The sequence below is a fragment of the Neoarius graeffei genome, chromosome 11 (assembly GCF_027579695.1).
Source record: "Neoarius graeffei isolate fNeoGra1 chromosome 11, fNeoGra1.pri, whole genome shotgun sequence".
NCBI lineage: Eukaryota > Metazoa > Chordata > Actinopteri > Siluriformes > Ariidae > Neoarius > Neoarius graeffei.
This window is the reverse complement of record NC_083579.1, coordinates 16,428,574-16,444,274: the sequence shown is the minus strand read 5'-3', so window position 1 is coordinate 16,444,274 and position 15,701 is coordinate 16,428,574. Positions and strand designations below refer to the sequence as shown.

The 15,701-nt window shown below is 43.3% G+C and overlaps 1 protein-coding gene across 1 annotated transcript in view; it reads left to right on the top strand.

The window, feature by feature from the left end:
- Positions 1–15,693, top strand: part of LOC132894143 (tryptophan--tRNA ligase, cytoplasmic) — a 32,606-nt gene extending 16,913 nt beyond the window's left edge. Inside the window, exons 2-11 of the mRNA XM_060933521.1 lie at positions 1,883–2,001; positions 2,152–2,362; positions 2,989–3,097; positions 3,205–3,324; positions 10,274–10,456; positions 10,802–10,902; positions 14,162–14,274; positions 14,715–14,888; positions 14,967–15,107; positions 15,185–15,693. Of these exons, the coding sequence (XP_060789504.1) occupies positions 1,891–2,001; positions 2,152–2,362; positions 2,989–3,097; positions 3,205–3,324; positions 10,274–10,456; positions 10,802–10,902; positions 14,162–14,274; positions 14,715–14,888; positions 14,967–15,107; positions 15,185–15,343 (1,422 nt within the window). The 5' untranslated portion in view covers positions 1,883–1,890 and the 3' untranslated portion in view covers positions 15,344–15,693. The remainder of the gene's footprint in view (positions 1–1,882; positions 2,002–2,151; positions 2,363–2,988; positions 3,098–3,204; positions 3,325–10,273; positions 10,457–10,801; positions 10,903–14,161; positions 14,275–14,714; positions 14,889–14,966; positions 15,108–15,184) is intronic.
- Positions 15,694–15,701: the final 8 nt, after the last annotated feature.

Here is a 15,701-nt window from a genome sequence, read left to right as displayed (position 1 = left end):
AACACGGACGGGTCACGTGACTGCACCAGGAGCTCTCCATGGAGAGAGTTGAGGCTGTGGTGGTGGGTGGATGGGCCACCAAGGTGAGCGGTGGTAGAGAGGCCCCGGCCGCAGTAGAGGTGGGGGTGGTGGGCAGGAGCTGGAGTGTGGAGTCGGGGGGGTTATCAAGACAGCCCCATTGTCTTTCAAAGCAACAGTAGAACTCATTCAGTTAATTGGCCAGATGTGAGTCTTTAACAGAGTAGGGGGGCTGAAGGTTTGTATTTAGTGATCTGTCTGAGCCCTTTCCAGACAGACGCAGAGTCATTGGCTGAGAAATGGTGCTGGAGTTTCTGAGGCCAAGTTTACATTAGACCGTATCTGTCTCGTTTTCTTCGCGGATGCACTGTCCGTTTACATTAAACCGCCTGGAAACGCCGGGAAACGGGAATCCGCCAGCGTCCACATATTCAATCTAGATCGTGTCTGGTCCGGTGCTGTGTAAACATTGAGATACGCTGTGCTGAGCTCTAGCTGGCGTCGTCATTGGACAACGTCACTGTGACATCCACCTTCCTGATTCGCTGGCGTTGGTCATGTGACTCGACTGCTGAAAAACGGCGCGGACTTCCGCCTTGTATCACCTTTCATTAAAGAGTATAAAAGTATGAAAATACTGCAAATACTGATGCAAATACTGCCCATTGTGTAGTTATAATTGTCTTAAGGCTTGCCATCCTTCCACTTGCAAGTGGTAAGTGATGTGCGCTGGGATCACACACACAGCGGCTCAGTCCCGAATCACAGCTTGTGCACTTCACTCGCGCGCTCCGGCCCTGCGCAGCTCACAGAGTGCACACCCTCCAGAGGGCACTCGCTGTTCAGGGCGGAGTGATTTGGAGCGCAGGATGCCTGCGGAGCCGAGCGTATCCGTGTATTGGTGTTGCTGTGTGCACACTAATCGTTTTAAAAACGTTAATCTGATGATCCGCTGATACGGTCTAATGTAAACCCCACCTCAGAGTATAGTTGTTAGCTTCTCGTACTGCCTTGTTTACCTGTTCCTAGTCTCTTTAAACCTGACCCTGTCTCCGCTTCTGAACACTTCTTCCTTTTGCAACCTTAGCTGTCTGAACTCATCTGTGAACTAGGGTTTGTGATTATTGTAACTCAACCTGGTTCGTGATGGAACACAGCAGTCCTCACAGAAGCTGATGTAGGACTTCACAGCTTCTGTGTAATCCTCCGGACTATTGATAGCAGTCCTGAACACATCCCAGTTTGTACAGTCCAAGGACGCCTGAAGGTTCTCCGCAGCCTCATTGCTCCACATCCTTGATGTCCTCAGTACACGTTTCCTCAGCTTTAATTTCTGCCTGTACTGTATGCAGGAATCAGGTGGCCCATGACATGGTCAGAGTGGCCCAATGCAGTGCAAGGGACAGTGTGATTGGCATTGTTGACTGTAGTGCCGCAATGATCCAAAATATTCTTCTCTCTGGTCGGACATTTAATAAACTGTTTGTATTTGGGTAGTTCGTGGCTGAGGTTACCTTTGTTAAAGTTACTGAGGACAATAAGTAGGGAGACCGGGATCAGTCCCAGATCCACTCATAGAAAAAGCTGTTATTTAATTTAATCCCTTTATGTTACAAATTCAGCTGGAATTAGTTTATACAACATAAGCAGATATTTTTATGAGATGAAAATTCTGCTTATTTCTGATCATATTAAGTCAGCTGATATTATGGGTTTTCTATATTTGTAGCTCCTTATGATCACAGCTGATGAAAAATTCCATTCAATTGGAGTCACTATAACAGACTGTACACTTGCGCTTAAATTAATCATAGCAGATTAACCACAAACTAAGACTTTTTTTTTTCCCCCTCCCCAACAAAAGGGTAAAATATGACAGACTGTCAGGGAGACAGTGCTTGTGAAGTCCCCATGGAACTTTACGAGATATTGAACCTTCAAGGAGACAAAATCCGAGCCCTAAAGGCAGAGAAGGCAGCTAAAGTAAGTTCGGTGATAACTGTGTTTTATTAATACATTTGTATGGAAACTTTCTGAATCTTCCTGTTCTATCTGAGATTTTTATAATTTTGGTAATTAATGATATAATCAGCTGAAGGTTTTGTAATTATAGAATATAATGTGTTTGTTCAGGCCGAGATTGATGCTGCTGTACAGCTGCTGCTGAAGCTGAAGGTTAATTACAAAAAAATCACAGGGCAAGAATACAAGGCTGGTTGTCCTCCCACTGCTGCTGTTTCAATCAGCAATCAGGGACCCGCTGTAGAGGATGAAGATGACCATGTGGACCCCTGGAACGTGTCCACCACCAGCGCCAAAGGAGTAGATTACGACAAGCTCATAGGTTGGTGTTCATACAAATTATAGATGATTGTGTTTTTTTTTTTTTTCATGTGACGTAAACTTGCTGAGAAGGAATCTCTTTGCTTTAAAGAGACCTGTGCGTTTGTTAAATTATTTTAAAGCGCAGTACGGTTGAAGTCTTGAATTTGATTGGCCAGAAGGTGTTCATAATTTGTTTTTAATCCCAGCATGCTCGTTCAATTACGCTCACTTAAACTAAACTCTAATACAGTATTGTTTCTACAGTAAAAGAAAAAAGTGTTCATCATTGATCTGGTGAAGTTCTCTGTAAGGAGAAGTTTATTTCATGATTTTGTAAGGAGTCTCGAGTATTGGTGTCTTCAGGACAGAGGTGTTTACATTTTCTGGTTTCTCAGTAACATGGTTTACAAACTGATCCATCGCACGATAATAAATAAAAGATTTTAATCATTGGTAAACTGCTCTAGTATAAGAGGAATAAAACAGGGCGTTGGTTTGCATCACACAGGCATATCACTGATTTTTTTTTTTCCCTATAACAGCGTGCCCCGCCCTGTTTATTCCTTACTCAGCACAGCACTGAGTTTTAAGAGCTCACTGACCATATCTTAGGAAAGCTTCAAATGGGGCGTTTTATGTTCACAGTGAGGTTCGGGAGCAGTAAGATTGATCAGGAGCTGGTCGACAGAATAAGCAGAATCACAGAGCAAACACCTCACCGCTTCCTCCGCCGAGGAATCTTCTTCTCTCACAGGTTGGTCATGGTCAAAACAATTAATGTATTTAATATTAATACCCACTTCCTGCTTGCTACAGGGTTGTAATATTTTCATGTTATCCCCCCCCCCCAAAAAAAAAAAGAGACATGCATCAGATCCTGGATGCTTACGAGAACAAGAAGTCGTTCTTTCTATACACTGGCAGAGGGCCTTCCTCAGAAGCGTTGCACGTAGGCCACCTAATTCCCTTCATCTTCACTAAGTGAGTATGTTCATGATCAGGATCTCTGAAACAATCCAACATTGTATTTTTTTTTTTATTTTTATTTCTTCCCCCTCGAGTCCATTTACAGCATTTGTATGTCGTTACAGTATGTTAAATGGCCTGCATTCTGATTGGACTCTGTTCTAACTACTTAAAGGCTAAAGTTGTCAATGCTGATGCTACACTAGTACTATTGAGGTTTTTCACCTGACGTCACAGGGTCACGTGACGCCCCGGTGTCCGCCATTTTGAACGTCAAGCTAGCTAATGTCAACATAGTACCTAGTATGTTACTGTGGCAACGTTTACGTTCAGTCATTTGGATGACTGTTAAAACCTTTCAGTCTCAAGTTTTTCCTTTACTGTATTTACTAGTTTACTGAGCTAGCGCGCTCTGGGGCAGGCTGGCGCTAGCTAGTAGGGTTGGGCGGTATTACGGTAAGAAGGTATCCCGAGGTATCCAAAAGTACCAATGGTATCGGTCTCATTACTGTCATTTAAAAAAATATATAATATCTAAATAAATATGGAGTACATGAGGTCATAATATAATATATATAAATAATAAATTGAAGATCATCCCGAATAACTGTGTGATCGTATTTTCACTAATTCTATCAATTTCCTAAAGAAGTTCTTATCGCGTGCAGGGTTGTTTATGTCGTTACCATGGCAACCCTGCGTGACATTTTGGAGTCTGACAGAAAGCTTCGCAAGAGACTGAGACCGGGGGTGTCATGGCTCAGATGGCTAAGGCACCGTACCATAAATCCGGGGACCCGGGTTCGATTCCGACCCGAGGTTATTTCCTGATCCCGTCTCTCTCTCCCCCGCTCATTTCCTGTCTCTCTATACTGTCCTATCTAAAAAAAAAAAAGAGACTGAGACCGCAGTTGAAAGATGGCAAGTCAAGATAACGAGTTAGTGGCAAAAAAAAATACAACATCGGCAGTGTGGCAGTATTTTGGTTTCAAACCAAACGAAAAATCTAATATGTCCCCTAAGGCACACCATAGCCTGGGGTACTCCACTTCCACGAGATCTCTCCAATGAGTTGTGTTTTGAGTAGGTTACATGAGTAACAACAAGGTAAAATAATATAACGTATGACATTTGGGATGTGGGTAATAAACGTTTGAAATGTCATCTACTGAAGAAACGGAAGAAAACATCGTAGCGTAAACTGTTAGGTTTCTGGTGGGAATTAGCAATGCGCTTGCTATCTTTGTTGGGTGTGTTAAACCGTATGGATTTAAGTGGAATAATTGTAAGGAGTTATGTGATCAAGACAACGTTTTAAGCAAGGTAAGGCCATTTGATTATTAATTTCCCCGCCATGGCATGACGTGGGCCCATATGATTTTGCCTTGTGCAGCTATCACGCATTTGAATTAGGTTCGCCTCATTTGCGCTGAAGAATATGGTTTATCGCGCAGTCTAAACGGACTTGGGTGTTGGTTGATTCTTTTTCTTTTTTTTATTTCCCATGCTTGAAAGGGTATGATCCTGCTCATCGTGTACTTTTTTTTGATGGAGTAGGTGAAATAGTGCTGCAAATGGCGTTTCAACGCAGACATGTGTAAACGACAGTTGAATGCTATTTTCAAGATGAAGGAAGAGTTGCGTGATGCTTTGAAATATCTCTTAATGCTAGTGTTGCCACACGTCCAGGTTTTTCCGGGATTGTCCCGGTTTTTTGTGGAAAATGGAAAATGTCCAGGAAAATGGAATAACCTTCCCGGGACACGTTTTGTCCCGGTTTTTTACTTCCTCACATTATCCCCCATTGAAATAAACACAAATCATTAATGTTTCTCGCAGCCACTTAACATATTAATAGTTTTCACGTAAGCGGGCATATTGTAGGCAGCTACTTGTGTGGCCTCACCGAATGTTTGCGCACGCAGCCAGTCGCCGTTGCTAGGTGATCGTGGTCAATACAACGGCGGCCGCGCGAAATCAAAGATACTGGAATACCGTAATACCAAACAATAGGTGAGAGTTCCCTTGGTCGGTGCGCGAGTAGGCTGGCTGTCTACTTCCTATGTTCTGATTCTGATAAAGGCTGGTTCTAAAGCCTGGGCCAATTTCAGCAATAAATGAATCATTAAATAAATCATTAAATATATCAAAAAAGAATGCCTGAACACTGGCGTGAGAAATGAATAAATCAGTTGTCCCAATAACATAGCACCTCTCTCTTGTGATTAAAACAAAGGATTAGGGCTATTTGGTATGATACGGTAGTCTAACTTTTAAAGTTCAGTTCTCCAGAGAAAAGGCTAAAACAACAACGAAGCAGACTGAGAGAAATTATATTGATTATATTTGTATTATTTTGATTTGGAAACGGAATGGGAGGAGAGACTCTTCAGGGGGCTGTTAGCCTACTATTAAATATTTGTTTAAAAAAAAATTGGCGTCCAAATAAGATCATTCCTATATGAAATTATTTTTTGTAATAATATTTGTGGTAGTGCCCATTTAAGGGTTAAGAAGACAAAATTAATTTTAACTAAACGCCTAACTGCACCAGTTGAACTGTTTTATTTTTAAACGTGAACATTCACATAAGGCATCGTAGATGTGCGTGTCCGCAGCCCTCAACCCCCGCGCTCGTACGTGCGCGCAGGCGCGGCTGCCGACCGATGTGTCCCGGTTTTTTACAACTCAGATGTGGCAACCCTACTTAATGCACAAAATTCGCTATGCTGCTTTTAAATAGTACATTTGAGGCATAGGCGCACGTTACACAGTAGGCCGAAACAAAATATTATTTTTTTCTCGGTAATACCGTATACCCCGGGAAAACACAGAGACGGTTTAAAGGTATCAAAATTTGGATACCGCCCAACCCTACTAGCTAGCGCGCTCCGGCTGGCGCCAGCCTGCCCCGAAGCGCGCTAGCTAGCGCCAGCCTGCCCCGGAGCGCGCTAGCTCAGTAAACTAGTAAATACAGTAAAGGAAAAACTTAACGGGCCATGTCTCAACAGACTAAGAAGTTATTTCAATGACATTTCAATAACATTTTGTTTATCCTGAGGACCGAAAGTAAATGAAAACGTGAACAAACCTTAGCTGTCAGTGAACAATCCTGGTGGAAGCAGGTAAACGTCATTCTCTAAGCCTGCTAACCTCAATTTTTGCAAATACCTCTCCCTCTGCTCGCCCTGTAAATGCCCTACGTCGCTGGATAGTGAAGATGTTTTCTGCATCTCGCTCCTTTTTCTTTTATGTTTTTCGTTTGTCGCCTTCCTCGCATTCAAACTGATTCGAGCTGTGGCGTCCAAAATGGCAGCCTCACATGACTTGGTCACGTGGGTGAAAAACCTCAATAAAATTAGTTTTCTCCATTTCTGTACAGTGAGCTTATTCAGTGTCATTAAAACAATTCTGTAATTCTACAGTTATCGAATTAGGAAGGGGGAAGCTAGTTATCGTGCATTAGCACATTGAGAACAGTGCATCCTTCAGTAGGTAAATTTGTGTTTTAACCAGCGTTCATACTAAATAGTCACGAACATCACGAATCCGTGTCCTACATTTAAACAATGCTTCATCCAACTTCCTAAAAAGCTAAAATGTGCAAATGAAGGAATGTCACTGGCTTGTACTTGTACACTACTGTATATGGCCAAATGTTTATGGAGATCTGACCATGTGTGTTCAGAAAGCACATATATAAATAAACTTTATATAGCACCTTTCACAGCTAAAAATCACAAAGTGCTTCACAATAAATATAAATAAGTACAATACAATGTGTTCTTCAGTTGGAAAAAAGCAGTTTCTAACTAATTGTTTGGAGTGATGCTCCAAAGACATCGCTGAATCAAAAACAACACCTACATTTCTGAGGCTTGGCTGGACAGACAAGGATAAAACTCCAATATGCTGCTTAATCTGAGGAATGCTCAGGGGTGATAGTGTTTCTGTCTTGTCTGAGTTCAGCTGCAGGTAATTGCCACTTAACCACTGTTTGATGCAAGTCAAGCAGTTAATTAATGAAGACAGTTTATAGAACTCCGTAGCCTTGAAAGAGCAGTATGGTTGGATATCGTCAGCATAAAGATGGTAAGATACATTGCTGAAGTGCCTGATTATCTGTCCTATAGGAAGTATATACACAAGAGGAACAGAATAGGTCCCAAGACCGAACCCTGCATTACCCCCCCTCCATGAGAGCCCTGTAGTTTCAGACAATCTGATTCGCAAAAACGTCTCATTTAAGATTTATTCTCCTTTCCTATTATAAAGAGTTCCACTCTTCTCTTTTCTTTTGTTCTCCACTGGGAAGACTTTTTTCACTAGATGTTGGAATGTGGATTTGTGTTCATTCAGTTCAGCTGCAAGAGTATTAGTGAGATCAGACACTGGTGTTGGGGTGTTCATTGGAGTTGAGTTCAGTCAAGGCTCTGTGCAGGACACTTGTTCTTCACTCCAACCTTCACACACCATGTCTCCATGGAGCTCGCTTTGTGTATAGGAGCATTGTCATACTGAAACATGCAGGGAAATTCTGCTGGTGGTGGACCTGATCATCTCCATCCTCTTTAGCTGGTCTATTTTGCTTGATGAAGGCTCACATATAGGTGTGATGGTCATGTGTTAGGGGTGTAACGATTCATCCACTACATCGATGAATCGATTTATTTTCCTACGATCCAACTACAACGATCTGTGCTCGGCAAGTTGGCCTTCCGGACGACATACATTGATCTAATATCGTTTTAAAAGGTAATCAATCGATTGTATCAATACTAGGAAATAACGCGTTGGATTTAAGCACATCAGACTTTATATTGATGGGTTTTTTTAAGCACTTTTAATGATAAAGGCATTAAACGTTACCCGATTCAGTCAGCCTGTCTGTGACGTCATCGTCACGCGCCAGCAGCAGCACAAATCAAAACATAGCATGATGGCGGATAGCAGAGGAGAAGCCGGCGAGCGGGAAATTTTCAAACCAGCATTATGGTCGAGTGTGTGGAAACACTTCGAATTTTGCAAGGACGGAGATAGCCTAAAGTTGCTCGCTGTATGTAGACTATGTAAAGCTCAAGTTAAGTACCACGGCAACACCACGAATCTTTCCAACCGCCTACTGAGGCGCCATGGGATTTCACCGACTAACACCGACAGTCCAGGCATCTCTCGCGGCGTTCCCGCTGCAGCAGCAGCGCAAGGTGCAAGCTCTGCAGAAGCCTCAGGCCTTGCCAGCATGTTTAGTCAGAAACTAGGCCTAAACTCCGCTCGGGCGAAAAACATCACGGCAACAATTGCCAAGTTTATCTGCAAAGACATGCGACCCTACAGTGTGGTTGAAAATCCGGGGTTCTGTGAAATGATTCAAACATTGGAGCCGCGGTACAAGATACCGAGCCGACCACACTTTTCAGAAAAAGGTTATTCCTGCATTGTACGAAAGTACAAAAATTGATGTGAAGCTGTCGCTTTCTCAAGCTGAACGAGTAGCGATAACGACGGATGGCTGGACGTCATGCTCAAATCAAGGGTGTGTGACCGTTACCTCTCGTGATTCCCTTACAAGAAACAACAGGAATCTAGAAAACTTCACCTGCACTGTCCAGTATCCAGGTATTTATTTCAGTCACACTGGTTTCATTTTTGGCTAAAAAGTTACTGAATCGATTTCAAGTCACTGAATCGTTTCGGATCGGCTCGGCTCGTTCTAAATTAACCAAAATCGTCCTTGAATCGTGTCGGCAACCACAAATCGTGATTCGAATCGAATCGTTGTTAAAACGAATCGTTACACCCCTATCATGTCTCCATATACTTTTGGCCATATATACACATTCCTCCACAAGTACTATAATTCCATACACTGAAGACATTTGGGTTTAAGATCAAAGCATGAACGAGACGATAGATTTGAATTTCAGTTTTCACTTCCTGATCAATTGGCGTTAAACATCTTAGATCATGGCACCTTTTGTTTGACTCCACCCATTTTTCCAGTCCGATTTTTTTTTTTCCCGATTCATTATTTAAACAATTAATAGCTCTGAAGGTTTACTCATAGTTTGAGCCCTGGGTTTCATCTGTAAAGGACTGCATTTGTTTAAAAAAAAAAAAAAGGAAAAACCAACATGTAGACCGGAGAGCTGTCTATAGAAGAAAAGCAAGCCATTTTGAAGCTGTGAAAAGGAGGAGAATCAGTAAGAGCCATTGTACAAGCATTGCACAGACCCAGTACAACAGTTTAGAATGTGCTGATGAAGGAAAAAACGCAGTGGTGTCCTAACAAACGGATATCGAACAGGTCGGCTGAGGAAAACAACAGCATGTGATAACGTTTGTAAGAGCTGTGAAGAAAATAAACAATTAGTGAAATCACCAACAACCTCCATGTGAGAGGGGTGAAGGTTTCACAATCCACCATTTGAAGAAGACTTTGAGAGCAAAAATATACCACAAGATGGAAACCTCTCATCAGCAGTCAGAATCAGAAGGGCAGACTGGACTGATCTGAACATTGGGTAGTCTGCCACCAAATGTGCCGTGTTCACATGTAGCTCTAATTATCAGGAAGTGAAAATTGAAATTCTGATCCATCATCTCAAACCCAAAGGTGGTCTTTGGTGTCCAGCAAAAAACACAGAATTACTTTCCTGTTCCAATAATTTTGAGGGGACTGTGTACTGTATGACAAGGGCATTGATCCTGGGCAGGCAGGGTTAATGTGAGAACCAACCTTCATCTCAACTGTAGTTGTTCAAGCACCATAAAATAATAGCCAGGACACCGTTCTTTTGCTCATGAGGCCAACTATCTACAAACTCATTTAGTGTGACAGCAGTCACTGGAATTCATTTGTGTGCAGTAAGTAGAGGTGAATGAGGGGTGTACATCCTGACATTGCTTCATACTCACAAGCCAGCTGTCAGATTTAAAGGTTTTAATATTTGCACATGTCCTGTAGGTGGCTTCAAGATGTGTTTAATGTACCTTTGGTCATCCAGCTGACCGATGATGAGAAGTATCTGTGGAAGGACCTGACGCAGGAGCAGTGTTATCGCTTTGCTGTGGAGAACGCCAAAGACATCATCGCCTGTGGATTTGATGTCAACAAGACCTTCATTTTCTCAGATCTACACTATATGGGGTAAAAACAGCGCAAAGTAGTAGCAGTAGCAACAGTAGATCAGGTAGACTTTTCACAAAACACTTCCACGTGCTGCTCACAACCCAATTAGTTCAGTAAAATGATTATTGGAAATGCTTCTGTTGATTTGGCCTATAAATAGCATTCGTGCATAAAGGAAAGCCTTGAAACAACAGTGTTTTAAACAGGAGTTATTGAAGATGGCTCTGTAGTACTGTGTGCTCTGAAAGAAAAGGATCCATTGTTCATTCTTTCTCTCTCACACGTGTGTTTTTAGGAGTGCAGCTTTGAGTTCTTGACTATAAAACTGATTCATATATATTTGTGATGTCTTTATCTCTGCAGCATGAGTTCATCATTCTATGGAAATGTGTTGAAAATACAGAAGCATGTCACTTTTAACCAAGTCAAAGGCATATTTGGATTCACGGACAGTGATTGCATTGGTAAGTCACCTTAAAGCTGGCAGTTCTGTTTCATTTCTACTGACTGCCAGAGGCGGTGCTTTAAGCACCTGGATGTCCATCACGAGTACATGCAGGTTGAGTGTTTGTATCAACAATGTCACCTGTGACCTGGGTAACATATGCCCCTTGCCCCAGTACTAAAGGCACAGGAAGTGACCTCTTGCTGTCATCTCGCGTTGGTAAGCAGGTTTTTTTCAGGAGTGTACAGGCATCGCTGGTAGTCTACTCAAGACAAGTTGGAGGTGCAAACTTTTGCCCTCCAAAGACTGTGATTAGCCTTTTATTTACAGTTGAGTGTGTTCTGTAGGCTTTCGAGCAAGCCACGGATGGTGTTATACAACAACAGGCAAGTAAATCTTTTTTTTGTTTGTTTGTTTAAGTCGTGTATGAGTGGACTTGCTCTGATTCAGCAGTCTAAGAGGAATAACCAGGTTCGTGATCAGGTGGTGTTTCTCGCCTTAATGCTGATCTCAAATGCAATTAATTTGAGTATTGGGCTGGGATCTCCTCTCGTAGCACTCTGTTACGAAATGCAAACTGCGTTAGCATAATAGGCATTTGTTTGAGAGTTGGATGGTAACGGTCCACTTTCATGTTAGTATTACCAAATACTTGCCTGGATTAATTAAGAAACTACATTTAAGTTAAGCGTTATTCCTCGTGATTTTCGTTTATACTGTAGAATTGACACATTGTTTGTAAGGAAGTCTAATTACGTAATTAGTCTGAGGTCGTTTATTATTAACTAAGTGCAAAGCAGTTGTTTGCCCCTAACTGCACCAAATACACTTGCTGCACAGTATTTCACTTACATAGCTACCTAAGAGAAACCCTCTGAGTAGGCTAGTAATTAGGCTACTGTGTCAACCTAGTGGAAGCAGTAGTTGATGTTTATGATGTGCATCGATTACCAAACCTTTCTTGAGCCAGATGATGGTGGTGATCAGTGTCCCTCTTGCCTTGGGGCTGAACACTTAAGGCAGGGACTGACAGAACTGGCATGCTTGAAATACAGCTGTATGAGTCTAGCAATATGGTTGATCAGGCTAGCCCAACTATAGAGCAAAATAAGCTCTCAATTGCCCTCTGCACAGAGGAACAGCACTGTGTCTCTTAGTGCACACAAGCACTGCAAATCTGAGTCACGGGAGGCCCCCACTAGGGGCAAATGCAGGAGAGTAGATCCCCTTGCCCAAAAGGTTGATACGTTGGCCTCTGAGTTTGCAGAGAGTAAGACCCTCTTACTTAATCTGCAACAACTTGGTGCACAGCCTGCTAGTGTACCCACTACAGCTGCACAACAGTCTCCTTCTGAGGCACTGCCTCTGGTACAGTCACTAGCCTTTGAGATCCAGGAGGAAGATGTCCTCTCCACTAGGGCTTCAGAGAGCCTAGTTTTCAGGGGGGGGTTAGAGGAGAGGCAGTTTAATGAATTTTGGGTGACCGCCAGAGCTTGGCAGTCACTCGGAATACTTGCGAGAAGATTGCCAAGGGGTCACTTCCTGGTTGCAGCTGGGGAGAGTGCCCACCCTCTGAAAGACATCATGCATCGTTCCAGTTCCCAAGAAGAACTGCCCCAGCAAGCTGAACGACTTCCGACCGGTGGCACTCACTTCACATCTGATGAAGACGTTTGAGCAGCTCTTCCTCAGCCTCCTCAGACCCCAGGTGCAGCATGCCCAGGACTGTCTGCAGTTTGTGTACCAGGCAGGTGTTGGTGTGGAAGGCGCCATCCTCTACCTGCTACACCAAGCCCACTCACATCTGGATAAGGGAAATGGCACAGTGAGGATCCTCTTCTTGGACTTCTCGAATGCCTTCAACCCATCCAGGTTCAGGACAAACTGAACAGGATGCGAGTGGACCCCTGCCTGGTCACCTGGATCTCCAGCTACCTCACCGACAGGCCGCAGTACATCAGGCTGAAGGACATCACATCTGACACTGTGATTAACAGCACCGGAGCACCCCCAGGGCATGGTGCTGGCCCCTCTTCTCTTCACCCTGTACACTGCGGACTTCTGCTACAACTCAGAGCTGTCACATTCAGAAGTTTGCCAATGACGCCGCCATCGTTGGGTGTATCAGTGATGACAGAGAGGAGGAGTATAGGAGCCTGGTGAGGGACTTTGCCATTTGGTGCAACAGGAACCATCTGCAGCTCAACACCTCGAAGACCAAGGAGCTGGTCATTGACTTTGGGAGGTCCAGACCAAGGTCACGACCAGTTCTGATCGAGGGAGTCGAGGTGGAGGCTGTGGATTCCTACAAGTACCTCGGGCTGTGGCTGGACAGCAAGCTGGACTGGACTTGCAACACCAACCACAGAGCAGGCTATGCTTCCTGAGGAGGCTGCGGTCCTTTAACATCTGCAGGAAACTCCTGTGGATGTTCTATCAGTCCGTGGTCACCAGTGTCCTGTTTTACACTGTGGTGTGCTGGGGGGGCAGCACATCCAAGGAGGACACATCCAGGCTGGACAAACTGACCAGGCAGGCCGGCTCTGTGGTCGGCGTGAAACTGGACTCTCTGGTGATGGTGGCAGAGAAGAGGGCTATGGACAAACTACTGAACATCATAGATGATGCCAGTCACCCTCTGCATACCGTCATCAGCAATCAGAGGAGCCTGTTCAGTGACACAATGCTGCTTCCCAAGTGCACGACTAACGGACTTAAAAACTTATTTGTCCCTCACGCCATCAGACTGTACAACTCCTCTCTGGGGGGGAGGAGGGGTAACAGTAGGACAGAGGATGGGAAGGAGCAGTAGCCTAGCCTGACAAAAAACAATACTGGACAATGTGCAATATAATGTGCAATACCTCTCCTGCTGGACTTTTTTTTTTTCCCCCCCATATCTTATTCTTTTTTATATTTGTATATGTAAAAATTTAATTTATCTAGAAGTTTTCTCTATTTTCTATTCTCTGTTTATCCTGTAATGATGCTGCTGGAATTTTAATTTCCCTGAGGGAACCCTCCCAAAGGGATCAGTAAAGTTCTATCTAATCTAATCTTTACTGCTGGGGCAAGGGGCATATGTCACCCAGGTCACAGGTGACTTTGTTGATAAACACTCGACGGATATCCAGGTGCTTAAAGTACTGCCTCTATCTAGCAGTCATCCGAAATTCATAGAACCACGGTTACATACATAACCATCAATTTAGATTGTCAAGCCAATATTCAGGCTGTAAAATTTTTCTTCTCTGCGTTTGTGTACTGTTTGTCTCAAGGAAAGGTCAGTTTTCCTGCAACACAAGCAGCTCCTTCCTTCAGCAGCTCTTTCCCACAGATCTTCAATGGCAGGACAGATTTGCAGTGTCTCATTCCCTGTGCTATTGACCAGGTCAGTGAGTTCGTAGTTAAGGAGTTGCGTGTGTTGGTGGGTTGTTTTTTGTTTTGTTTTTTTTTGCCAAATTGTTGGTTTAATAGAAAATCTGAGCACAAGATTTTCTATGATTCAGGTTCAAAGGTTAAAATTTAACTGGAATGCAACATTGAGCAACTTAAGACTCGGAAAGCAGCATGTGTTGTAAAGCATGTACATGTTGCTGGCGAGTTGGCCAGAATGATTGATTCTGAGAATGGCCCAGGGATGGGAAAGCAGTGTGTAAGCAATATCATAATAAAAATCATAACACAAACACCACACATTTGGCCTTTCTCTTCAAATATAATAAAATGGTTAAATGTGTCTCCTATTAAGTTTTTCATACTAAATTTTAAAACAGACATGATTAAAGATATGGATATTGTGTGTGTGTGTGTGCATACACGTCAATTCAGGACCCATATTTCCGCATGACGCGGGACGTAGCTCCACGTATAGGCTACCCCAAGCCTGCTCTTCTACACTCCACGTTTTTCCCTGCATTACAAGGAGCTCAGACCAAGATGAGTGCCAGTGAGCCGAACTCCTCCATCTTCCTGACCGACACAGCCAAACAGATCAAAACGAAGGTATCGTACAAGTCTCTCTCTCTCTCAACACCATACCTCTTGAGATCCTCAGGCATTACCTGAATCTGGTTCACACAGATCAACAAGTATGCATTCTCTGGGGGGAAAGACACTACAGAGGAGCACAGAAAATATGGAGGAAACCCAGATGTGGATGTGTCATTCATGTACCTGACCTTCTTCCTAGAGGATGATGAACAGCTGGAGAAAATCCGACAGGTACAGCCAACATGTGACTTTTGGAAAGTTCTAGCACAGAACAAATCTTAAACATTTGCTGCTTTTCTTTTTTTCAGGATTATATCAGTGGTGCACTCCTGACTGGCGAACTTAAGAAATGTCTAATTGAAACCCTTCAACCAATGATCGCAGCTCACCAAGAGAGACGCAAACAAGTAACAGATGACATAGTTGAGCAGTTTATGACTCCACGGAAGCTAGATTTCAATTTCTAGGATAAGGAAGGAAATGAAACTGAAGGGGGAAGAAAGAGGAACCGTGAGCCGTTTGTTATACAAAGGCTGTTGTAGCTCCATGTCCAGCATCACACCATCTACCACACCCCACGACCAAGCATAGGCTTTCACTCAAAGAAAATATGACTAGACGATGATGTTCGACACAGCATCACATTGATGTTCAGCAAGAAGTCATCCAAATAAGCCAGATGAATGACATGCCCTGTTCATCCCATATTTAACCATCACTCGGCATGAAGTAGCCATTATGGTTTATGTGTACACTGTTTCTGTAAGAGTTTCAAGATGTTTACATTTTGAGAATAAATATAAATCCATTGAAAATATTACAGTA